The sequence below is a fragment of the Nyctereutes procyonoides genome, unplaced genomic scaffold, assembly GCF_905146905.1.
Source record: "Nyctereutes procyonoides isolate TBG_1078 unplaced genomic scaffold, NYPRO_anot_genome, whole genome shotgun sequence".
In the NCBI taxonomy this organism is placed as follows: Eukaryota; Metazoa; Chordata; class Mammalia; order Carnivora; family Canidae; genus Nyctereutes; species Nyctereutes procyonoides.
In genome coordinates this window covers 71,518,499-71,545,333 of record NW_026575052.1, presented here as the reverse complement: position 1 = coordinate 71,545,333, position 26,835 = coordinate 71,518,499, and the positions used below count along the sequence as shown (strand labels likewise).

Genomic DNA, 26,835 nt, shown 5'->3' with positions numbered 1-26,835 from the left:
AAAGTTTTATTTTATGGTCTCATCTTTTAGGCTACCAAGTGAGGTATTCTAGTTTTATTGAACTTACTATGAAAATGAACACTAACCTGAACTGAGTTTAAAATAAGTCATTAGAATAAACCAGTGGGATTTGTGGAAGTTAGCCAGCCAAGATAAAATAAAGACAGTACCACATATCATATCCTCTTAGAAATGTGTCTTTGGGAATATTTGCTTTGGGCAGAATTTTGTGTTTTCTTAATCTAAGGATACCAGAGCACTAGAAGGAGATGAGAAAGCAAGGCAGAAGGTAAAAAAGACATTAATTTAGTGTGGCTGGGGTCTGAGACAGGAGGTAATGAAAATTCTCCAGGCCAAACAACATATTTAAAACAGACGTAGCTGTAGGCTATTTCATTTTTTAGAAATACACACTAGTATCATCTTTTTTTTTTTTTTTTTTTTTTTTTTTTTTTTTTAGAGTGAGCACAAGTGGACCTGAGCCTAAGGGGGCTGGGGAGGGGCAGAGGGAGAGAGAGAATCTTAGCCAGGCTCTATGCTGAGAGGAGAGCCCCATGCTGGGCTTGATCTCACAACCCTGAGATCATGACCTGAGCCAAAATCAAGAGTTGGAGACTTACTGACTGAGCCCAGGTACTCCACTAGTATCATCTTTTATTGTCCAGCTGATGTGTATTATCATTCTGTCAGCAAGATCCTTTTGTAATTTTAAGTATTTGTTAAATGCCTACATGTACCCAGTACTCTGTTAAACACTGGAAGATAGACAAAAAAGAATGAGACAAAGTTCTTCTTCAAGGGACTTTATAACCTACCTGGGAGACCAGACAAAACAATTAGAAAATGCTTCAGTGTGCTGGATTTCATGGTAGACTTTTTTTTTTTTTTTAAGAAGGAATAAATGAATGTAGTCTGAAGTATTCAGAGAGGACTTCAATGCAGGAAGTACAAGGGAATACAGCTGGTCTTTGAAGAAAGAGAGAGAATGGAGGGGGAAAGAAAGGGTGTTTCTGTCAGAGAGCATAGCAATGACTACAGAAGGGAGCAGGGATTCCCATAATGCAAACCCGCCCTCTCTCCAGGACCTTTCTTGTCTGGCCAGTCATTGTTGTCTTGCATAATTTATTTCTTTATCTCCATTGACTCGTTCATCTCAACACATGAACATCCACTGTCAAATCCAGCGACTTTTTAAAGTTTTCATTGGTTGCTTCTCAAAATCTTCTCTTGGATTTGTTGATTCCTTTACTTTTCCGATTTTTCTTGTCTTTGTATCATCTCCTCAATTTTCTTTCTCTGCTTACTCTTTAGTATGTCCATTCATTTGTTAAACATTTGTTGAGCATCTTTTAGGCACCAAGCACTAGAGAAATAAATGAATGAGTAAATGAACGAGTGAATATATCATTTGTCTTCAATGGCATTTATTTGTGACAGACATAGCAGCTGATAGTTAAAATATTATGTGGCAAGTGCACTGGCAGTGGTTCAACAGAATGCTACAAGAGAAGAAAAGTCATCTACTTCATCCCGGGATAAGAGGGTAGGAGTGTCCCAAAGAAAGTTTCTTAAAGGAGGGGATACTTGAGCTGAATCTTCAAAGATGAATAAGAGCCAAATAAATGTGGGGAGAAGTGTGAAGAGTGGAAGGGCATTCTGGGAAGAGGAAAGAGCAAAGGCAAAGGCAAGAAATGGCCCTGCATGTATCTGTTGAGCTTACTGAAGTGAAATTTAGCCTACAGACTGGTAGGGGGAAGAAAGCTGGAGAGAGATTTAGGACCTGAGTCACAAAAGGCCCTCTGTGCCTGCTGAAGGAACTTGCCTTTGATTTTGTGGGTAGTGGAAAGACCCTGACAGAGTGTAAGCAGAGGAGGGACACTGCTTTACTTTTACATATGTGAGTGGATCCCCATTACCTTTGCTCATGTTCATTGCCTTTATTCCATCTCCATAACATAAAAAGCAAATATATTTTTTAAAAGGCTACATTTTACTTCTAATCATCAGCAAACTTAGGCTCATTCTGTTACAGATATATAGGACATAAATTCTCTTTTACATTTCCTCAGATATATTATTTCTTTTCACTAATAATATTCCTACTTGGAAAAGAAAAGCTGACATTTTCATGTGCTTAACTTTTCAAGGTACTGCCACATGACAGCAAAGCTCGACGACTTTTTGTAACAAGTGGTGGACTTAAAAAGGTTCAAGAGATAAAAGCAGAGCCTGAATCTCTCCTTCAAGAATACATCAACAGTATTAACAACTGTTACCCAGAGGAAATAGTAAGGTGGGAAAAATGGACTTTGAGTAGTTCAAAATTATAGTTTTTCTGTTTTCAAATCTAGATTTTATATCCACTGTGTTAAAATGTTGTCTTTAAAATACTACATAAGACCAATGTATACCTTTACTTTTCTCTTGCTATCTTTCCCCCCTCAATTTAATAATGTTCTGATTGACACACACATCTCCAAATCAAACTGGAATGTGATCTGAGACATATCTATACTAATCCAACACTAAAGAGTACCCAAATACAGAGAGTAAGTTAAATTAACAATCTTTAATGTTAAACTGATTTAGAAAGGGCCTACAGATTCTGATTTTCATAGTTCCCTGCATATTATTTTTCTGCCCTAAGCTCACATTTATATTAATAGGAGTATTATAAATAGAAAAGAGATGTTGAATGGCAAAAAGAAAGTTACTATCTATATTACTATAAAAAAATAATGTTTGCGATCTGCAGGTGCCTCATCGTAATATAGCAGGAAGTTCTTTTGAAGATTAATTTTTTAAAATAAGGTTGATTTGCAGAGCATTAAACCTAAGCCTTGGTCTTTAAAAGCCTAAAGAAGAACTATGCCACTAAACCCCAAAGAAATAAAAGCAAAGTTACCAAGAAAATATAGAATGATTTAAACAACTGAATCTTGAAAAATGCCCATAAAATATTCAGAATTAAAGACCATATTTACCCGTTTTGTCTAATCCTACATTCATTTCTTATTTTCCCTAGTTAATATTAGAGAATATAAATTACAGAGTTTAAATCTTGTAATTTATATAGGGTATTAAATACTTTTTCCTATTTAATATCAGTGGTCTTTAATATATATAGTAACATTCATTGTAAAAGCATAAAAATAATCTTTAATATTAAGGTTTGTTTTCTGTACTTATATATTCTTCTAGTAAATTCTTTCCAGAGGTACAGTTCATGCACTTTTTTTTTCAGTTCATGCACTTTTGTGAGGTTTATGAGAACTGCTTGACAAAGAGAGTTCTAATAAATTAGCTTTAAAGATATTAATATAGAATAACATATATAAGGAGTAGCATATTATAAATGTATATCTACTGTATATAATATATAAATAATATACAAAAAAGGTTATATAAAATGTGTGTGAAACCAGTAAGTGAAGGAAATATGAAAATCTTTTATTGAGAAAAAATAAAGTTAATTTGCATACATTCCTCCCTTCAGGAAGAATGCTATTTTATATAAGTTTAAAATAACTTTCAATGTAATTTTCTAACATAATAAAATTATAGAAAAAAATTTAAAAAGCCAAAGGGGTCTAAATGGAATGACCTATCAGAATTAACCAGCAGTAAGGTACTTTCTGGAATAGAAGTCTTCTTTCTATTCCTTTCTAGAATTACTTTACAGAACACTAGGGAAAAATGAAAACTCTGTCACATTAGAATTTAATCTGGTGCTTTGTCAAAATACCATTGTAAAATTTTAGCCTCACACTCTGTGATCTGTGATTTTATTTTAAAAATTGGCTAATTATCATGAAGAATTCTGATTAGCTGACTTTTCATGTTTATTATTATTATTATTATTTTTATTTACGATAGTCATACAGAGAGAGAGAGAGGCAGAGACACAGGCAGAGGGAGAAGCAGGCTCCATGCACCGGGAGCCTGATGTGGGATTCGATCCTGGGTCTCCAGGATCGCGCCCTGGGTCAAAGGCAGGCGCCAAACCGTTGCGCCACCCGGGGATCCCTGTTTATTATATTTTTTAAAACATTAGGTTCTATACAATTTAGAAATGTTCTATAGAAATCTTTGAAACATTATCAATGAAAATGGACAAATATAAGCTCGAAATGGTTTTATTTTTGTAATCATATAATTCTCAGGAATTACTTGGTGACTATTTTAGAACTAATTATTTTTTAAAGACAGATTATCAATGAATACATTCTTTCAGCTGTTACTAGCCTAAACGTTATTTCATATTGCCTTGCCGTTTTAGTAAACTTTAAAGATCTCAAATAAGGTGGTTGGTGTGATGAGCAGGAAGGGGCTCTGGACTAGAAGGCCTGAGGTCTAATCCTGGCCCATTCCACAGACAGAAGGTATTTTTGGAACTCCTCTGTCTTCTGGATCTCTGTCTAGACTATATTGAAATCAGTATAAAAAACTATTAATGAGCTATTTCATTTTTTTATACTAAGTTTTTGAAATCTAGTAAGGATTTTATCATATATAGTTCATTTCAATTCAGATGCTAAACTTTATTAGAAATATTTTATCTGTATTTGAATTGTATAACGTTTATAGTAGATTTACAAGTTGTTCCAAAGACACCTAAAAGTTTCATCTAGGGGCACCTGGGAGGCTTGTGGGTTAAGTGCCCAACTCTTGATTGCAGCTCAGGTCGTGATCTCAGGGTCATGAGGAGCTCTGCATGATCTAGGCATGGAGCCTGCTACAGATTCTCTCTCTCCCTCTTCCTCCCCTCCCTTACAACCGTTTATGTGTATGAGCATGTGCACACATACTCTCTCTCTCTCTCTCTCTCTCTCTCTCGGAGGATTAGTTTTTACATTTTTATTACAACTAAATATAAAAATTCAGTTCCTCAGTTACACTAGCCATATTTCTAATGCTCAGCAGTCACATGTAGCTAGTGGCTACTACATGAAATAGCACAATTTCTTAAGTTTTGGTTTTTCTAAATCTACTTCTTACCATTTTTAAGAAGTACCTATCTTGTATCTGACCTATTTATCAGGCCTAGGAAGGTGAGGCCTGTTTTAAAATTTGTGACTAACTCAGAGAGAGGAACAGTTTTGACTTCCTCAGTGTAAGAGTACTTGAAAGAGACCCACTGTTGAAGGACATATTTTTCAAGGGTAGGATGCCTTTCAAGGAGAAACATCTTTTGGGTAACTTTTTATGTATGTGTGTATGTGTCTGCTTAACTATGACTACCTATAAATACACTATTGAGAAAATACTGTTCTGTTTTGTCCACCTCCACTTGACAAATTGTAGGATAAATTAGTGTAATATAAATTGTGAGTTTTTAAGTCAAGCACAGGTATAGCAAAGTCAAAGCAAATCTTGAACATTAGATTTTATCTGGAAAGAATACCTTAGGAAGTTTAATTATTTTGAGTGTTTTGGAAAACTTTGAATTATGCTTAGATTTTTTTATCTGTTTATTATATTCTAGAATGCCTGCCAAATTTTGACATACTTTTATGAGTATGTAATTTCTTTCCATAGACATGAAGCATCCCATAATGCATTAATCAATATATCTAATACTTCCATACTATATATTTTACAAAATGCTCAAATGATAAATATTTTAGTACTTTAGTACTTTAGATTCCCCCAAATAAATGAAAATGACTAGTTTCCTAAGTTTGTGTGATGGGATATTTGCAAACCATTTATTAAATAGTTTTTTAATGTGAATTATACTCCCAGAAATTTTTGTTTTTATGGGTGACCAGATCTGATTAAGACATACAGTGAGAATAATCTGTAAGGCAATCAGAATGCAGACATCAATTAGTAATGTCTAACTTATGAAAAAACCTATTAGTTATGATCATTAAAGCAACATCAGTCATTTAACATAATAAAAATAATCTTTGTAATAAAATACTATCACTGGATCCAAATATCTAGTTTTAAAAATGCCCCTTCTGTGCCACTTCATAACCCTTACATGTCTTGCTCTTTATCTAGCACAGTCTTATAAATTGGTGTTCTCTTCTTTGGTAGTCTCTAACCTTATGCACAAAGCTTAACTATTCAGATATTTGAGGTTTCACTATTAGAATTAATTTAGATAAATAGCTTATATTGAATCTTTTGTGCCTACTGTGCTAAATCTTTTTACAAATATCTAAAAGAAAATTTTCTTTTTCAGATATTATTCCCCTGGATATTCAGACACACTTCTGCAGAGAGTGGACAGCTATCAACCAATTACTAACTAATAAGCAGAGTTCTGTTTTTATACTCTAATTCACAACAGAGTATTTATGAATGACAGTCGTTAAAGCTCTTTCTAAATATTTGAACTAAGTACATTCTAGATTTATTCAGTGTGAAGTACCTTTGGATAATTTTTTCTAAATTTACGTAATACTTTAAGAATTAGTGGCCTGAAAGATGAGGAAATACTGGTCATTTACATAGGATTTGCTCTAAGGGCCAATTTTTAGAAGACACTAAAGGGCATTAAGGCATTTGTTGCTGTTCTGTTACCACCCCACTCCCAGTCTCAAACACACACACTCCCAACTACATGTAGGTGAAAGATGATGTTGAAAACTCTGTTATTTGACCAGTTCCTCCTAGACATAGGCAAGAAAAACTGGCCTTGCAAATTCCTCAGCAGGACATAGCAGGGAAATAGTTGAATAAGGAAACTAATGACAGAACTATAGGGCACCTGAAGAGACTCTGATGCTCTTTACATCAATGCATTCACTAAACACAGGGAAACTCTGGTAACCTGTTGAGTTCTCCTACTAACTTAGGAAGCTCTCCCTCTCCTCTTCATGCCAAATTTTCTAAGCTCTTTTCTCACCTCACTCAAACTGTTCCTTACCTATCATGGGGCTGGAGAGGGAGGAAGTCACTATTAAGCATTATTCCACTACAGACATGCTTCCCATTTCATGGAAAGGTTTCTGAGTCTAGCCTTGCTCATGAATAAACCAGGAAGCAGGCAAATAAAATGGGTCCTCAGCATACCCTGTCTTCATTTCATTTCCCTGAATTTCAAAAGTCACATTTTCAGGGATTTAAGAAATAATTTTTTAAAAATACCACTAAGGTTAGACTTTACATGCATTTTCACTTAAGGGGCTGTAAGGGGGTGAGAGGGGGTTTCAATAAAATTTTAAATAAAAACAACATTAGAATTGTCCTTTGCATTTTTCCTGTAGTGTATTTCTGACCTTGGGGAATACATGATTAGGTTTAAGGGTCTTGGATAGTTGGCGTGTGTGTGTGTATGTGTGTGGGTGTGTGTGTGTGTCTGCCTGTCTGACTGTCTGGATTTAGAAGGACATTTCTTACAGTGCTCTTCCCTGGCGGCCTGGAGAGGAGGCAAATGATAACCAGAGAGCCTGCAGGCCACAGTGTTCCCAAACTGGCCAGCTTTCAGATTTCCTTCTTGGATTCCCCCCCCCCACCCACCCAAAAAAGAACCTACCCATCTATTTTTGGTATCTTCTGGATTCATCTCTGTCATCATTTCCTGACAGTGCATAACTTTGCTGCATCTTTTTAAATTAAACTTTATCATGCCCAAGATTGTCCCATTTCTTTTTGCCTTGTATCAGCCTAGGATTACTTGCAATTTGACTTTTAATACCTCTTGGGGTCTACTTTGTTTCCTTGTAGTAATTTCTTTGATTTATTACATAAGAAAATAACTTTCATTTTCAGTTGTGGTAGCTTTCCTTTTTCTCCTTCATGCCTGCCCAGCATCTCTTCTGAACCTTTTAACAATCTGAGAAAATAAAGTTTTCATGTTTCTTCCTTAGTACCATTGTTTTAGAATGGCCATGTTGGTCATGACAAAAATTAGTCTCTCTGGAATGAAACCTCCTCAGCTGTTCTGGGAATCGTGACTTTCCTATTATTATTTCTTGTCATTGTATGTTAATGTAGTTGAAGATTTCATTTCATCATTTCACATTTATCAAATACTATTAAAGAAATATAATGTTTAATATTGTTTGGATGAATACTATAATTTTATCATGCAATTTGGAAAATATATGCTATGAAACATTCATTAATATAACACACTTAAAGCAAAATTAAGCTTGCTTTATTTTTAGAAAAGTTCGTGATGTGACTTTTTAAAAAAAATCTTATCTATTTGTGCTAAAGCAAAATAGTACGTCTCATTGATGGTATTTTCTTTGATATTTTCATCCCTGCTTTGAATTTTGTCAATTCCTATTCTCCAAGCAGACCAACCCTGTCTCACTCCTCTTCTCCCCCCACTGCAGTTTATTTAAAATTCAACTATCATTAAGATATCTCATTTAGCTTATATGAACAGCACTTTATTTTTAGGACTTGAGTTCAAGAATAGAATACTTGAAACTTATTATTGGTTGAAACATTATTCATATAGTTCACTTGTTATGAAAACAGGTGCATATAAGTGGTGCTGAAAAGAGATGTTGAAAATCTGGTTCTAGCCATTTCTGTCACATAGTAAGGGGTTATGATACTTGTTCAGCTTACTTATAAGATGCTGATGAATTAACCTCCAATGGTGCAGGTAAAGGTTTTGTAAACCTTTCCAGTCTGTGGAAATTGATGTATGATCTCAGGGGAATCTTGACAGCCAATAGCAGATCAAACATTTTGGCTGGCAAATGGGCACACCGGGCCCCATCCTCTTAGGTAAGTGGAGTTGATACTAGATGATTATGATAAAGGAAAGCTACATTGCCTGTCCTCATAGAGTTTTCTAATAAAAACACATTTGCCCAGACACAGAGAGTAAAATAGGCACAAGACACTGAACACAAAACAGGCCTATTTCATATATAAACAAATGACAGCCTCATATTTACAGGAGGTTGTCCTGTTTTTCTGTTTTCTTTTTTTCCAAGTTTTTAATTCTAGTTGGTTTTGATCTGTTTCTCTAATCTTTTCCTTTCAAACTACCCTCTTAAATAAGAAAGGATTAAAGATTTGCTCCCTTCTAATCTTGATGTGAGGTCCTGCATAACATAAACCCTGACCTTAAATTCCTAGGTGAGATCATCTCCATTCCAAAGTGTCAAGTATAGAAACTGACCTTGAAAGAATGATTTGTCTGTTTTCAAATCGCCAACTCTTTTAAGTTAGGTGCTAGTGAATGTTGAAGCTGGTGTATTCTGTAGCTTATTTTGCCACAAAATTCACTGTATAGAAAATATTGATTTGTGGCTATTCTGCTTCAGAGATTAAAAGGATTAAATGACAGTCATAACTCTAACTATTGCATTTAACAGTCCATTAAGGGACTGTGGACCTTTAAAATATGATTTGTCTATGCAATTATTTTTCTAGTAATATGAATACTTATTTTTTAAAGATTGATTTATTTATTTGAGAGGCAGACCGGGGTGGTGGCTAAGGGAGAGAAGAAGAGAGAATTTTTAAGCAGACTCCTTGCTGAGCACAGAGCCCTCACAGGGCTCAATCTCACCACCCTAAGATCACAACCTGAGCCAAAACCAAGAGTTGGATGCTTAGACTGAGCCACCCAAGTGCTCCACTTTTGTTTTAAGAGGATTTCATAGGGCATAAAATTAGATAATCAGTGATATTGCTTTAAAGAATGGTAAGTTTTATTGTATTTGAGTAAGCTTTTAAAAAAATTTAGGCAATATAGGAAAAGATAAAGAAAAATGCAAAACATCACTCACAGCCCAGAAAATGTCATTAAGAAGCTGACATAATTCTAGATATCTCCCTGAGCCTTTGTACAAATAAAAATTTTTAGAAAAGTGTATTCATGCTATTCATGCTATTTTAAAAGAAAAAGAAAAAGCTATAATAGCTTGTTTCACAGAAGATGGGGCTTTTTTATTTTTCTTTATTTCAGTTGGTGTAAGGAAAAGTTCTCCGTGGTAAATTAAGGACCAATATAAAATATTTCTAATGGGCTCCTTTTGTTAATGATTGGCTAGTATTTGCTACAGAGATTTTGTCTTTTATATTTTTGGTCTTTTTAGGAGACATTTTATTTCATAATTTTTAAGTGATTCTATGAAACAGACCACAAGGTTTAATGTCTTTTTCTTTTCTCTTTATACATGAACCTATGACTTTGCGAATGCTATAGAGATTTTATTTTTACTTTTTATTTTTTTTAGAGTGTGTGTGTGGTAGGGGGAAGGGCAAAGGGAGAAGGAGAGATAGAATCTTAAGCAGGTTCTACACCCAGCGCAGAGCCCAGTGTGGGCTTGATCTCATGACCCTAAGATCACGACCTCAGCTGAAATCAAGAGTTGGACATTTAACCAACTGAGCCAGGCAGGTGCCCCTAAATGCTACAGAGATTTTAAACTGAGTGCTATTTATGGGTTATCAGTTTTACAACACTTGTTCAAGAATATTATACTAAAGATATATCATTTTGCAAGGTGGGTTGGTATAGCTATTTACACATTAAATAAAGCCTATAATTTTTCCAATGTATACAGAATTGGTGGTAATGCACTCCTGCTAAAATTTATACTAAAGAATCAAATGTATACATTACTGATGGTAAGTATTTACTCAAAGTATTTTGGGATATAAAGAAGTCCAGTCCTTTGAGAACTACTGCAACCTATATTGACTTCTCTCCTTTTTGAAGTTCTTTAGCATGTATAGTTTAAAACAAATGTAATTAAAATTCTAAAGAGAATGTCATCATTCTCCCACTTTCTTTTCTTCACTAACTCAAGTCTGACCTTTTTCTTGGATGAAGTGTGCTCTTCTGTCCCCAGTGGCACTAACACTGTGATGAGCATGCAGCAGCACTAATGGCAGGCTAGCCTGAGGATCAGGGCAGCTCAGTTCTCTGTGGTCATGTCTCTTCAAGTCCCGGCACCTTGCTTTTCTGAAAGACCATCATTTAGTGCAGAAGAGCACAGACTCTAGAGTTAGAGACCCATTTTAGAATCTCAAAACTGCTATGCCCTGACTCAGTGGCCTTCAGCAAGTTACCAATAGTACCCAATTTATAGGATCCTGAGGGTTAAACAGGGTGAATGAGCACAGAGCCTGACATGTAGTAAGCAGTGACAGCACTAACTATATGGTATCCTTGTGTAATTAGAAAAAGGTGCACAGTCCTCAAGACACTTTACTTTCATCTAGGCAGAAATTGTTGTAATATTCTGATTTTTAGACCAAGACACTTTACTGCCATCTGCTGGAAAATTCTCTTAGTAAATATGCAAATCCATGATTTCTATGATGTGAACCACATCCCCTTAGATGTGCTGGTTTCCTTGGGTAGTACACAACCTGCACAACTGTGCACATAGGTGCTCAATAGATCATATTTGCTACTCTCCTTTTCACTTTTGTATATGGGGTTTGGAAGAGAATTCCAGATAAACAATACTATTGTATGAAGCAATTGATTAAAAAAAAATCAAGGAGTCCAAGTTAATCTCCATAAACAGTTCATGTCTATTTTGTTACAAAGCTTGGACACATTTGGGCTTACTACTTCTCTTGCTTCTCACACAGAAAAGTACATTCTATAGTAAAATCTGCAATTTAAGTTAGCAGACATACTAATTCAACCATTATTCTGGCATCTATAAAAACTGAAAGACCAAACAAAGGACATATATATGCAAAATCAAAGTATGTTTTGGAATAATCCATGTAGCATTTTAATCTTGATTTTAAAAAGTGGTTTCAGAATATTACATTGTTATTGCAAGGTGGCAGATCTCTGGAAAGCAGCTCTGCCAGGGCTCTGTTCACCTTTCTTCATCCCAGAATCTGGGATGGGATATGACAGGTGACTCTCTCTTCTAGCCAAATAGCCTTTATTGAAGGGATCATTGTAGGACCTTTCTGTACACGAAAGGCAAAAATATGGCTAATTTGCATACCTAGCAGTACAATCATAAAGAAGATTGACTACAGTTGGGTAAGTCAATTCTAGAACCAACAGACTGAAGGACAGGTTGGTCACTATGAGGATAGAGCCTAAAATTCCTCCCTAAGTGTATTTAGTAACTATTTCCCATGCACTTCAAGATACTGCCCCAGGCCTTTTCCCGGGTGACAAAGCACTGCAGCAGGTGTAGGCCCCAGTGCCGGAGGCAGGAAGCCCTGCCAGATTAGTCAGTAGGCCCTGTGGTATTGGAGGGATTTGTGGGAGGAAAGGACACTGTGCAGAGTTACTGGTAACTCCAACTGGAGAACTCACAGCATAGGCTTCTGAGATTTGGGAGCATGGCCATACCATCTATAGTAAAGAACTTTACACCATTTGAAAAGATGGCCTTGACTGAGACAGAGCAACTGATTGTGAGACATTATGTAACTGCAACCAGAGATAACAGGGACTAGGTTCTAGCAGACCCAGCAGGTCATAAGTTGGGTGGACCCAGCAGCAACCCATCATAAAATGGAAATGTAAGAAACAGGATTGGGCGTGAACAGGAGGGCTAGAGGGCACAAGTAAGTTGTTCCAGTTGGTGGCCCAGATCTCCACGAATGTGCTGGTATTCACAACTATGAGTTCACAACTATGGCTGCATGGGGGTATCTCTTATGGCTGGCTGACAGAAAAGAAAAAAGGCCACCTTTTCTTCACAGATGAGTTGGCTCAGCATAAGAGTGCAAGCCAAAAAGAGATGCTGCTATGCCACAGCCCTACTACATAGGGGGACCCTGAAAGAGAGTGGTGAGGGAAGGTTTCTGGCCATGCGCCTAGTTGTCTGCTTTGCATGGAAACAAGAATAGTTCCAGGTAAGAATATACACAGGGTCATAGCCAGTAGTAAATGGGGTGACAATCTGGCTAGAGGCTCAGAAGGAGAAATAATAAAATATCATGGATAAGGTGTGAACACAAAATGTGAAGAATTTTGTGTCACAAGTTCATGCATATCAAAGTGCCACTGTCTTAAAGCCACTAAACATGTTCATGGTCCAGCCATGGACATCAGTCAGTCTCTCTCATCCCCGACTGTAGTGCTGGCACAACGGGTACTTAAGTGGAGTAGCCATGGTGATGGGCATGGTGGTTATGAACAGGGCTTCAATTTTCCAAAGGTGACCCAGCCACATCTACTGCCAAATATCCAACCTGTCAATCAGAGAAATCAATGCTGACCTCCCAATTACAGCACCATCCCACAAGGTAACCAAGCTACCATCTGGAGGTAAGCCGACTACAAGTGGACCTCTTCTACCCTGGAAGAAGCAGGTATTCATCTTGACTAAGGTTGTTATATATTCTAAGAATGAACTTTCCTTTCCTATCCACATGACCCAGCCAACAGCACCCACCTGAGGAGTAAGAATGTGTGATCTACTGACACAAGATCCCATAGAATACTGCCTTGGACCAAAGAGTACAATCTCATACTGCATAAAGCCACCAGCATGACAGAATGGTGGGATGGCCTCTTAAAGATACAGTTAAGGCTCTGGCTTGGAGATGATACATTTGAGGTTGAGATGCCACCCTAATCAGGAACTATTATGTGGTACTGTATCCCCAGTATGTAGAACTATGTGGGAAAGTGGGTGGCATTCCCAGTGGTACACTTGGAAGGTTTGTGCTTCATGTCCCCATTTTAGATCTGTGGGTCAGGAGGTCTCGTACCCAGGGGGATGATACTTCACTTCAGAGTCTCACTGTACTTTATTCTATAGCTGCAATTCAAGTCACTTTAGTCTCCTTATGCCGAGATACCAGCAGGAAGTCAAGGAGTCACTAAACTAGCAGACATCATTGATCCTGATCATCAGGGGAGGGTAAAGCTCTGTTACAGAATTCAGAGAGGGAACAATTTTTGGCACACAAATGATCCAGTGGAATCTCCTGATGCTCCCATCCCCAGTTTTAACAGTAAACAGACAAGAACAGAAGCCATAATCTAAGATGAGAATGGTGGAGATGAGGATTTGGGTCACCCTACCAGACAATATGCCTAGACAGCATGGATGCTAGCTGAGGCAGACCTAGAATGGGTGGTGGAGAAGGAAATAAAGTGTCAATTACTGAAGGCTTGAGATCTATTGCAGCTGTAGCAACTGTAGCTTGCCCACAAATCTTGTAAATTTCCCCAGCAATAAAAGCCAATCAGAATCCTAGAGTTGGGATTATTAGGTGGATGAATTTACCATAAGAAACAGTTGGTGGCACAGGAAAAGATGCTCAACATCACTCCTCATCAGGGAAATGCAAATAAAAGCCACAATGAGATCTCATCTTACACCTGTCAGAATGACTAGACACAAAAGGACAAGAAATAACAAGTGTTGGTGAGGATATGGAGAAAAAATAACTCTCATGGACTGTTGGGAATGTAAACTGGTGCAATCACTGTGAAAAACAGTATGGAGTTTCCTCAAAAAATTAAAAATAGAAATACCACATGATCCAGTAATTCCACTACTGGGTATTTACCCAAAGAAAATGAAAACACTAATTTGAAAAGATATAGGTACCCCCATATGTTTACTGCAATATTGTTTATAACAGTCAAAATACGGAAGCAACCCGAGCACCTATCAATACATGAACGGATAAAGAAGATGCAGAGTGTGTGAGCATACACACACACACACACTGGAATAATACAGTTATAAAACTGAAATCTTGCCAATTGTGCCAACATGGATGGACCTAGAGAGTATTATGCTAAGTGACACAAGACAAAGAAAAATATAATATGATTTCACTTATACAGAGAATCTAAGAAACAAATGAACAAGGAACACACACAAAAAGCAGGAACAGGCCCATAAATACAACTAATGGTTGCCAGAAGGGAGAAGAGTGGGGGGCTGTGTAAAATGGGTACTAGAGATGGGGAGGTCCAGGCTTCCAGTTATGGGATGAATAAGACACAGGGAGAAAAGCAGAGTGTACAGAATATAGTCAGGGGTGCTGTAACAGCGAGGTATGGGGACAGGTGGGAGCTACACCTGTGGTGAGCACAGCATAACGTAGAGAGGTGTGGAATCACTGTGTGGTTAACCTGCAACTAACGTAACACTGAGTGTCCACTGCACTTCAGTAAAACAAGGGAAGCAGCAGCAGCTGGGTCTGAGCAGCACAAGGGATGAACTGTAATGGACGCTCCTCTTCAAAGCTGCGAGCCCATGCACCCACAGGCCCAGGCACCCATTCCCCAGCTGCAGCTCTTTCCTAGGCAGACCTAGTTTCTGTCCTTACCACAAATATGAACTGAATTAAATCCTCAACCCACAACCTGAACGAGCCTTAATAATTTGCTAACTCTTAAAATTAACACCTTCACTTGAATCCCCCCAACACTCAAGGGCACTTAGGCAACTAGTTTAAATTGGAATCAAACCAAACCAGAACATCAGATTTTCTCAGATCTAGGCCCAAGCCACAGTTTCAGACACTGTGTGAATTTAACCCTGGCTAGCCTCTTTCTGGCCTTAGCAGCTCTTGCTGATCAGAAGCTTCTAACTTACTCAGATGGGGAAGAAAAAATTGGTTGTATTTCCAAAAGTAATTCCACACCCACACAATATCATAACCACTTCCCTTCCAAGTCATATCATATAAATAAGTGACACCTGGCTGTGGTTAATCATGTCTCGATTCTCCTCTAATTAAGCCTAACAAAGGCTCTGAATATAAGGCTCTGATTTATCTTAACTTCATTTAGTATGAGCCTGCCTCACGGGTCAGGCAAATCTTTGGATTTCTCAACAAAGACTGGGGATAGGAGTGGGAGTAGGGAGGGAGTTTAAAAAAAAAAAAAAGGCAGTTTTCATGTGAAAAATTATTCTTAGAGGTCTTCAGATTGCTGCTCACATGAGATACAGGTCTGGGTTTCAGCACCATGAGGTCAGGAACTCATCTTTGTATTCAACATATCGCTTAGCCTGGCTGTCTGGCACTCAGTAGATCAGTAGTCACTGCAGAGTTCCTTGGGCCTTGATGGTGGTTGGCACCAGAGCCTTTGGCAAGGACACTCTGAAAGTAGCCTACCCAAGCTAGAACAGGCTCTCTTCAAGCTGCACTGCCAAGGCTGCTGCCACTTGGTTTACACTGGGCATTGGAATCTGGGTATATTGTCAGCCACAGCCACTCAACTCAAGTTAGCACTGCCTGAAGCAGTTCTCCTTAGGGCTTTAACATGGTAGCCAAAAAGACCTGTTTCAAAGGAATGAGCCCACATGTAGTATAATTCTCAGAGTTTATTAAACTGTGCAAGCTTGAATACATACTCTGTGCATGTGAATCAATGCCGGAAACTTTGGATTTGACAGGGTCGCTGGTGCCATGCTCTGGAGGAACCGGTGGGCTTCCTGGGCCAACTCTCCCAGGGGAAGGCTTGGTGGTTCCACTCTTCCCTGGATTCCATGATGTCCTGAGTATCCTTCCAGTACATTTACACTTAGGTTCTCTCCAGTTGGTTTGTTATTTGCAAGCAGAAGAAAAGCACTTTAGAGAAAACCAGTGTCCTAAGCTGGTTTCTTGGGGAATGATAGTGTCACAGAAGGAAGTGGTGAGAGGTGGAAAGGAATGCTGAGTGGAGAGTTGGGGTGAAGGCTCTAAAAAGCCGTCTTTCTTCAGCTACAGGCGAGGGACTGTGTGTAGACTGCTGACTGGAGCTCAGCAGAGGACTGTGAGCGGCAGAGCCCAGGAAGGGTGGGTTTTAAGTATTCATTTTAAAAGTTGAGTACCTTCTCTTCCTCTCTTTTCTGCTTAGGAATCTCCCCAACAGTTCTTCCTCCAACTACTTGTTTGGTTTTAAGATTTTATTTATTCATGAGAGACATAGAGACACAGGCAGAAGGAGAAGCAGGTTCCCTGCAGGGAGCCTGATATGGAACTCAATCCAGGACCCCGGGATCACACCCTGAGCCAAAGGCACATGATCAACCACTGAGCCACCCAGGTACCCCCCCCCCCAACTACTTGTTTTGAGTCTCCTTCAGCTTCTTTTCCAAGGTGCTGTCAACAAGAGGGCCACAGAATTCTTTTGATTCCAGGATTATTTCTCAGAGTTATCAGGCATTTTCATTGAGCCTGAGGAAGGTGCCCAAATCCCTGCCCCATCTCTCCATCTTCCCAAGCATCTTATTGTGAAAATGTTGAAGTCAAATCCTGCCTCCAACTCAAGGGGTCTGCTTAGATGAGTTTACTGGCTGCTGCTGGGAAGGGCGGGCTAAATTAGGAAAGGGAAGAGAGCTGTGAATTTAAGAGGACTACACCAAATCTGTGTGGGAGGAGGAAAGGAAGAGAGCAGGAATTTGGACCATTTATTTGCAGCATGTCTTACTGACAGTTAAATACAGTGGTTTGTTCTGTTTTCTGCCACTCGAGGGTTATTTAATTAAATTCATGACCTAGGATGCTAACCAGCCCCACATCTAAAATAATTGCTTCTCTGTTGGTGAGATGTAAAGCCAGGATTGATTTTCCCCTGGCCGATAGCTCTCCTTTCTGAGTCATGAATGTCATCTCCACTCTCCTCCCCACGTAATTTGATCTCTGTATTTGATCCCTATTTAGTAGTACACTTCGCTAAACAGATGTCTGAGTAATTAAAATCCCACATGGGCACATTCGTCCGTGAGTTACATCTATTTAATAGCCAGCTCAGAAACTTTTCACCCTCGGCTCTTCTGCTGTCCTGGTGTCCTATGTCGCTGGTTTTTAGCAAGCTTCAAATATGAGAGTTCCAGCCGGCTATGTTTGTTTTCCTGCATTCACAGAGCCTCTCATCAGTTTCTGATGAATTTTCTCACAAATCCCTGATCTTTTTCCTCCTTCAACTTACCTGGATTTTCTGTACAATTTTCCACCAGCATTCAAATTCTCATGAGATGAATCATCCTACATTTCATTCATGCCAGCACCAGCAATAAAAAAAAAAAAAAGAAAGAAAGAAAAGAAATCAGAACAATGTTGTTAGAACCATGGATTAAGAGTGCCTTTTATTTTTTCCCCTGAGGCATAGCCAAATATTTCAGTCTGAACAATCCCCCCATTTTTTTAAAAAACAATTTGAGATCAAATACTGGAAACCTGTTGGGTCACTGAAAGATTTTGATGGCCAAAAATTATAGAAGAATGTGTGTTTGGAGCAAGAAAGGGAAGTTAGGAAGGAATGGAATTCACTCACTTTTGAGAGATGACTTGGATGGAAATTTATTTATGAAAATATAAAGAGATAATGTTCTTGTAATAAATCTTATGATACTGATATAACATTACATAAAACTTGAGGTAAATGCTTTAATTTACAGTAGGTAAAAGAATTTCCCTTGTAGTTGATGGGGCATCTTGACTTTAAGAACATTTTTTTTTTTTAAGATTTTATTTATTCATGAGAGAGAGGCAGAGACACAGGCAGAGGGAGAAGCAGGCTCCACGCAGGAAGCCCAACATGGGACTCAATCCTGGGACTCCAGGATCATGCCCCGAGCCAAAGGCAGACGCTCAAACACTGAACCACCCAGGCATCCCAAGAATATTTTGATATGAGGTTAGGATATATTTATCTTTTCTGATACCTGTCAGTTCAGACTTGAACAAAATCAGATAAATGAGTAGGTGAGAGTTACATAAATTATTTTCCTACTTTTATTTATTTTTTAAAGATTTTGTTTATTTGAAGAGAGAGACAGAGATAGCAACAGAGAACACAAGCAAGGAGGAGAGGGAGAAGCAGGCTCCCCACTGAGCAGGGAGCCTGACTGAAGGCTTGATCCCAGGACCCCGGCAGATGCCCAACCAACTGAGCCACCCAGGAACCCCTATTTTCCTTTTAAATAGAGTTCCAGGGCAATTAATATGGATTATTTCATAAAAGTAAGTTTCTCAAAACATGTATGCTTCTTGTGAAGTTTCTTTGTATTTGCAACACCGCAGGCATAAAAAATAATGTAATCAAAAAGTAAGCAACGAGTTCAGAAGTCAACTAATATTAGTTTGGTTATAGGTAAGGAAATTCTAAAAGTATTTGTCCCAACTTTATTATCATGATTGTATTTAAAAACTAGGTGAAGATGCTATTGTGTGAGGGGAGCTTTGTTTTGGTGGTTTACACAACTTGTATCCTTGTTATCTGAAGCAGTAAAGGCCAGGTACATAAACAGAGACATAAATTATCAACAGGATTCTTAGATCAACAGTGACATGGAGTAGGAGCTAGTATTTCAGGAAGGCAGACGAGTTCGACATGATGGATGTGATTTCTTTCACTGTTTATCATCTAGCATTGTTATAAACCTGATGGGTCCTGAGCTAGCTGTGCTCAGGATAAACTCCTCTTGCCTGTTCCCAGCTCCCTTCCCATCCATGCAGTTTGTACTTTATTTAATAAAGTTCACGGCATTTCTTTCTCTGATCCAAGTCTTCTAAGGCTTATTTCCCCTGCAGTCATTTCTTATCACATGCTCATATATGCTCCGCTGTCAGCTTCTTTCAGATCATTAAAAAAAAAAATTACTAATTCCAATAACTCATTTATTTCTGACCTTAGTGTAAACTGGGGAGAATTTTTCTGACCTCACCAAGTTGTGAGGGTCCAAAGACCTCCTGTAGATGAAAGGGCTTTATTACACAGTTACATGTGGCCCCGGCGCTTGGGCTCCAGTCCCAACTGCCTGGTTCAAATATTATTTTCTAGCTGTGAGATTGTTAGCAAGCTACTTAACTTCCCTGTACTCATTTCCTAATGTGGAAAATGGACATCATAAAAGTACCCAAATCCTGGGGTTGTTTGGTGATGGTTTCATGAGACAATTCGTGCATATTACAAGGTCAGAACATGCTTCGAGGGATCCCTAGGTGGCGCAGCGGTTTGGCGCCTGCCTTTGGCCCAGGGCGTGATCCTGGAGACCCGGGATCGAATCCCACGTCAGGCTCCCGGTGCATGGAGCCTGCTTCTCTCTCTGCCTGTGTCTCTGCCTCTCTCTCTCTCTGTGTGACTATCATAAATAATAATAAAAAAAATTAGAAAAAAAAGAACATGCTTCGAACAGTCCGTTTTATGTCCCAGTGAGTGTTAGCACAAGTCTAGGCATCAGTTCACGTCCACAACTCCATCTCTCTCCAGCCCTGGGCCTTTGGGGACCGGTCCTCATTTAGGAACTGTGGAGTGCTAGGTTATCTCACTTAAGCATGGTCTGTGACAGCCAAGGTTGGGGCAGGATGTAAGAATTCTGGATGAGCACATGTATAACCGGCAGGTATTTTTAACAGCTGCCTCTTTCTTAAATCCTGTTCATTGGACTTGGCTTCTTCTCCAATGACTTTATTTTGAACGATTTGATTATCTTGATATTTCAGTTTCCAGCCTATTTGTACTTACATCACAAAGATAAACCCTTCTTAATCTGGAAAATGGGGACAGTAAGAGTATCTGCCCCTGGGTGTGTAGTGAGATGAATTAAGTGAACCTCTTGACAGAGGAGAGAGGGAAGCACAATATCCTAGGGGTGCTTTTGAAAAATAAACTGGGCAAAAAGCATTTGTAATCCAACTATCATCACCTGAAATGACATAGGAAAAAAAAAAGTATAAACAACAAAAACCTAGCATTCTAAAAATGAGATAAATGATTCTTCCAAATGAATTTTCTTCTTCAAAGGGGTCCCATTTGAATCTGTAATACATAACACATAACTCAAAATGCAATAATGCTGCTTTTGGATAAAAACAGATGGGATTTCTTTTTTGAAAAGGCTTTTTTAAGGGCACCTGGGTGGCTCAGCAGTTGAGCATATCTGCCTTTGACTTAGGGCATGATCAAGAATCTCAGGAATGCCTGGGTGGCTCAGTGGTTGAGTGTCTGCCTTTGACTCAGGGCGTGATCCTGGAGTTCCTGGATCAAGTCCCACAGGGCAGCCTGCTTCTCCCTCTGCCTATGTCTCTTCCTCTCTCACTGCATCTCATGAATAAATAAACTAAAAAAAAAAAAAAGGCTTTTAAGGACCTTGGTACAAATACTAACTCTGCCATTTTATGATATTTATGACAAATATCTATTTCTCAACTTATTAATATTGTTTATATAATTGACATATAGATGTTCTCAATGCTTAAGCAAATATATCTATAAGATATCTTCCATTTTTTTGTGGTTAGTTTCTTCCCATCCAAAATCCCTTAAATATTCACTTGTATTTTCTTTTAGTTCATTTACAGCTTCATCTTCCCATTTGTCTCTTTAATCTATCTAGGATGGATTTCAGTGTACAGTATGAAATAAGCATCTAAATGATTTTTTTTTCTCCCAGATGATTGGCCAGTTTTGCAAGTACTAGTTATTGAATAATCTACGTTCTCTTCATTGCCTGATGCATCATTTATTGGTATGTTGAATTTTCTTTCATGGCATTTTTTCTGAAATATTAATCTATTTGTCAATCTTTTCTCAGTAGTTCAAAATCACTGTAATTATTGCAGTTTTACAGTACGTATTAACATCTGGTACAATGAATCTCCTGTAATTACTCTTCCTTTTCAAAGTAGTCTGGTTACTCCTATTTTTTTCCTCCAAATGGAAATTAATTTTTTCAACTTCAAAAAAAATCCTATTGGGATTTTGGTTAAAGTTGCAAATAAAGGAATAGATACATTTCTCTAGGGGCGGAACAGATTTCTCAATCTATTCAAATCTTCTTGTTTTTGTGGGTTTTTTTTCTTTTTTGGGGGCACCCATCCTTTCCAGTTCTTGCCAATACTATTTATATGTAAATAGATCTTTTAAAAAAATACATATATCCCAACAGGTTATTGCTGGATCACTGGAAAAGTTACTGATTTTTAATACTAATTGTTATAACAGCTTTTCAATCAAGTCTCTTGAGATTTCTAGGCAAAACAATATCATTGGCAAATAAAGGCAAATATTCTTTTGCTTTTCAATATTTTATTTTTTGTTTTTTTTTTACTTATTTGTTTCTTATTAAAGAATTACTTCAGCATAATTTTAAAGAACAGTATTGATAGCAGGCATCTTTATACCTGATTTTAATGAGAATGCCTCTCTTGTCATATCATTAAGCACTGAAATTTTAAAATATACATAAAGGGAGACTGAATAGTAAAATGAACTCTCTCATGTGCCCATCACCTAGCCTCAATAATTATCAACATTTTTGCAAACACTCTTAGTACAATTATAAACTAATCTAACCTTTCTAGATGCTAATTTGCAAATATCTATCCAAAGATGGGTCCAGCAATTCCATGGTTAGGCATTAATCCTATACTAGCACCAATAAGCATAGGTATTCAAGAAGGCTCACTGTAACTATATATAATTGTAGAAAACTAGACAAAATATTCCCCAGTAGGTAAGTGAAAAATTATGGTATATTCACTAACTCAGGTTTGTGAAAAATTTTGATAGACCTATGTACTGATGTGGGAAGATATCCAATGTATTTTACACAATGAAAATAGTAAGTGCAAAACAATATGTAAAGTATGATTCTGTTTTTTTCAAGGGGGATGGTCATATCCTTTAATGTGCATGGAAAACCTCTGGGAGGATATGTAAAACTGTTAATAGAGGTCACCTCTGGGAATGAAGAGTGGTGGTTAATGGGAAGAATAAACTTTACACTTTCTCCTCTTTCTTATATTTGGATGTCTTACCCATTAGCATGATTATTTTTTTAAAAGATTTTATTTATTTATTCATGAAAGACACAGAGAGAGAAGCAGGCTCCCTGTGGGGAGTCCGATGCTGGACTCGATCTTGGACCCCGGGATCACGACCTGAGCCAAAGGCAGACACTCAACACTGAGCCACCAGGTGCCCCTAGCATGATTATTTAAAAAAAAAAAAAACTTTATTAAAGGATATGATGTTAGGTCTTAGTTTAGTATTTATCAAGAAGTTTTTAAAAATTTTGTTGTTTTCATCAGGAGTGTTAGATTTTTATCACCTATTAAGATGATAGGGGTTTTCATATGTGATTTGTTACTTCAATTATTCTATTATCTAAATTCCTTGCATTTCTAGGGCAAAATATATCTGATCATGTTAAAAATTACTTGAATTCAATTTGCTCATATTTTCTTTTTTTTTTTTAAGATTTTATTTTTAAAGGTTTATTTTAGAGAGAGACAGCATGGTGGGGAGGTGCAGATGGAGAGGAAGAGAGAGAATCCTCAAAGAGACTCCCTGTTCAGTGTGGAGCCCAACACAGGGCTTGATTCCATGACTCTGAGATCATGACCTGAGCCAAAACCACGAGTTGGACAATTAACCAACTGAGTCACCCAGGCACCCCCAAGATTTTATTAAGTAATCTCTCCACCCAATGTAGGGCTCAAGTGCACAACCCGGAGATTGAGTCACATGTTCCACTGACTGAGCCAGTCAGGTGCCCCTGATTTTGTCATATTTTCAAGGGGAATTTTGACATTGAATTTCTTATGAGTTTATATTTTCTAACTGTACTTTTTGTAATATTTTTGACAGGCTTTACAATAATTACATTTGCTTCATAAAATGGGTTAAATTTTTATATCTTTATACATTTAGAAAATATATGTTCTTCAAACCTTTTTTGATTTCTTCTCTGGTTTTGATCTACTTATTTTTTTCCTACTTCTTTATTCAATTTGAGTGATTTGTGTTTTTCCAGAAAAATGTAGTAACATGTAGCTAACTATATAGTATTCTCATATAATTGAAAAAAAAAAAAAACCCAAAACCTTTCCATTGCTATTATAGATTTGCCAGATATTTCCCTACTTTCTTCCTATTTTTTCCAAGAAAATAACTTTTGGAATTGATCAGTAACTGTATTTTTTGTTTTCTAATTCACTGATTTCTGCTTCAATCTTTCCTTAATTCTCCTTTTCTCAAAGTTAATTTAAGTATTACTGAGTTCACTTATTTTTATTCTTTCTTGTTGAATTTTCTCCTGCTAAGCAATGTTACTAAAGTTGGTCTGGTTTCAAATGAGTTTGGGGTATTTCTAAAAATTAAATCTAATCTCAGAGGAGGAAGATTTTCTATCACTGATGGGATGATGTCATTTAAAGAAATGTGACTCAGTCTCTTTTGGCAAATTTCTAAAGAATTCTTAAAATGTTTTGAGTAATGGAAATACAATTGCAGCAAGCTTATGGCCTATTCTGAAGGGGCCAACACCTATTTGTATGTATAAAACCTGTACATTTGCAAGAACATTAACTGTCTTTATATATTTGAAGAGAATCAAGTACTAGGATTTAAAAGGTAGCTCACATTTGCTTAATGGGATGTCCTCTGATACCACATATTATAACTGAAAGTATGATTAAATGATTTTTCGTTTTGTGAAAATGTGTTTATATACTTTCTGTGTACAGCTTGGTTTTATATTTACTTGTAATTGAAATTAATCCCAAATAGAAATGCAGATTTTTCAAATGCAAAGATTAAAAATTGTTCACATGATAGGATGACAAAGTTTTCTCTGTAAAAATCAATTCACTACGACGATGCTGATGAAGGTAGAGCATTTTTCTAAAATAATTTTTAAACACTCTGATAGGCCACATTATAAGCAATAAAAAGGAGTCATAAAAAATATTGTGCCAAGGTAGATTTGCAGGTGTGACCTTTGCCAACGTATGTAGAATATCATTAGATCCACATGTTTGTAGATTATGTAACAGTATTTAAGTGGCCAGGAAAGGAAGGATTTTGTGGTCAAGAAAGTGGAAATGTCCTTTTTAACATATGACCCTAACCAATCCCATCTCAAATAACTGTTGATCAAGTTACAGATGGTTGGCAAGTCATGTGGGAGGGAAGAGAAAGGTCTGACAAAGTTGCTAAAAACAGGCCACAAAGCGAGTGGCTGTTACCATTAAAAATATAAGCTTACTGAAGGCTTCAAAAATTAAAATAATGCAAAGAAAAACTGTTTTGCAAAGCATTCAAGAAAAAGTTGCTTTAAAAGGCTTTTACATAAAATTTTAGGAAAGACAGCATGGTTTTATGAATAAACAAAATACATAACTAGTCACCCAACTAGTAACGTTATGATCATGATGAAAAACATTTTTCAAATACATTTGAAATATACACGTATTTCTTTTGCACCTACATGCAGTTCAAGTTTTTTAAGCTTCCAAATATTTAAAACCTACAAATGTCTGTGTTCTAGGAATTTACTTTGAGATATTAGGAACGAATAAGTGGAAAAGCACAGTTTTATCTCTATCAACTTCATACAGAGGCATGTATATATACATTTATGTGTTCAGTACTGAAAAGGTTGCCTTTTAAAGTAGCAGTTTAGGGTTAACAAGACAGTAAGCCAGAGCCAAAAATAACCTTAATTTTGTTTGTTATTGCGGCTGTGAAATTTTCAGTAAAGCACAGACCTAAAGCCCAAATGCTGCTAAAGGATTACCTAGAAAGCAGAGCCTGAGGCCAAGTTTAAGTGCTAAGATTTGATTAGGAGGTACAATCCCAGGGCAGCAAGGGTAAGAGGAAATGCAAAGGAAACAAATACAAGGCAGTACATCACTGAGCTGAAAACAGCTTCACAAGAAAGTAGAGCTGATTGCTCAGTCCCCAAGGAAAGCTTCCAGACAAACCATACAAAACCATCTTGTCTTGAGACCTTCTGTCTGTGGAGAAAAAAGGGGAGGAATTTATATGATGGCTACTTCTTGCTTTGTTCTATTTGGTGCAAATTTGTCTCACGGGGCTCAAATGCCCCCATTCTTCTGGGTTTGCCAGATGACCTCTCCAGGCTAGTGCCCGGGAAGCCAGAGCCTGTTGAAGCCCAAGGGTTTTCACCTGACACTGGGGCTGATGGGAGGAGCCAGAGTCTCCTATACCTCAGAACCGTGGTCTGAGAGAGAGGCAGTGCTGAAGCCTGACCCTCAACCAGAGGGGGACCGTCACAAGAGGAAGCCACAGAAGCAGAGGCCAGGCCTTTGCACTAAGAGACTGAGAAAGGGTTTGGGGGCGGGACTGTGCATATGCGGGGAGGTGCATAAACCGGGTCTGGTATAGTGTATCCTTCTAGGACTTGAGCTCTTCCTAGTGGTGGTGTTCACTGCTTCTTAGAGGAGGAGGAGCCCCTCAATTCAGAGAGAGCACACATCCAGGTCTCAAGTTTTGTAAACCAACGTGTCCCTTGGTCCTCAACTATCCCTCTCCCCCATTTGGGAGGTGTAATTTGGATATGATACAGTTCACTTATTTGGATCTGACGGTGAGATAAATGTTGTCAACTGTATGTCTCATAACCATCCCTCCTATCAACACATAGAATTGTTCCATCACCCCCAAAAGGTCCCCTCCTGCTCCTTTGCATTCCATCCTAGGCAACTGCTTCCCGTCACCCTAGTTTTGCCTCTTCTAGAATCTCATATAAATGGAATCATTCAGACTAAGGCCTTCTGTGTTTACCTTTTCCCCCACTGCACAAGGTTTTGCAGGTCCATCCATGTTGCTCCGTGTATGAAGAGTGTGTCCCTTTTTATTCCTATTCCGGAGCGCTGACACTCCATGCTAAACGTCGGGCGGGCATCTTTACCTGCATTATCTCACCTGGAATCCTCACAACCATCGTGCTGCACAGTGGAAGGACCCAAGGCTCAGGGAGCCCAGCGGTGGGGTTTGGGGGTGGGGGTGGGGGTGGAGACAGGCCGACTCCTGCCAGTCAGCGAGCCCGCGGCGGCTCCGCACAGCAGGCTCCGCAGCCCGACCCGTGGCACCTGCTGTCCAGCCCGAGCGGGGGGCCGACGGGGCCCGACCGCTCACAGGCTCGGGACGTGGGCCCCGCGGCCGCCCCCCGGCCTCCGAGGCCTGTCTGCTCCCGCAGAGCGGCCGGCCGTGGC

At 38.2% G+C, this 26,835-nt stretch overlaps 1 protein-coding gene and 1 long non-coding RNA gene across 4 annotated transcripts in view; one reads left to right on the top strand and one right to left on the bottom strand.

Moving 5' to 3' along the window:
* SPAG6 (sperm associated antigen 6) overlaps positions 1-7,113 on the top strand; it is a 68,978-nt gene extending 61,865 nt beyond the window's left edge. For 2 of the 3 annotated variants that reach the window (XM_055332046.1, XM_055332047.1), the window contains 2 exons: positions 2,148-2,293; positions 6,194-7,113. In XM_055332046.1, the coding sequence (XP_055188021.1) occupies positions 2,148-2,293; positions 6,194-6,263 (216 nt within the window). In that variant the 3' untranslated portion in view covers positions 6,264-7,113. The remainder of the gene's footprint in view (positions 1-2,147; positions 2,294-6,193) is intronic. The other variant, XM_055332048.1, reaches the window with a different exon arrangement.
* Positions 658-26,835, bottom strand: LOC129513752 (uncharacterized). The gene is made up of 3 exons (XR_008665297.1): positions 26,405-26,835; positions 17,801-17,856; positions 658-1,363 (listed from the first exon to the last, which is right to left on the bottom strand). It is a non-coding gene; the product is annotated as an uncharacterized LOC129513752 (long non-coding RNA).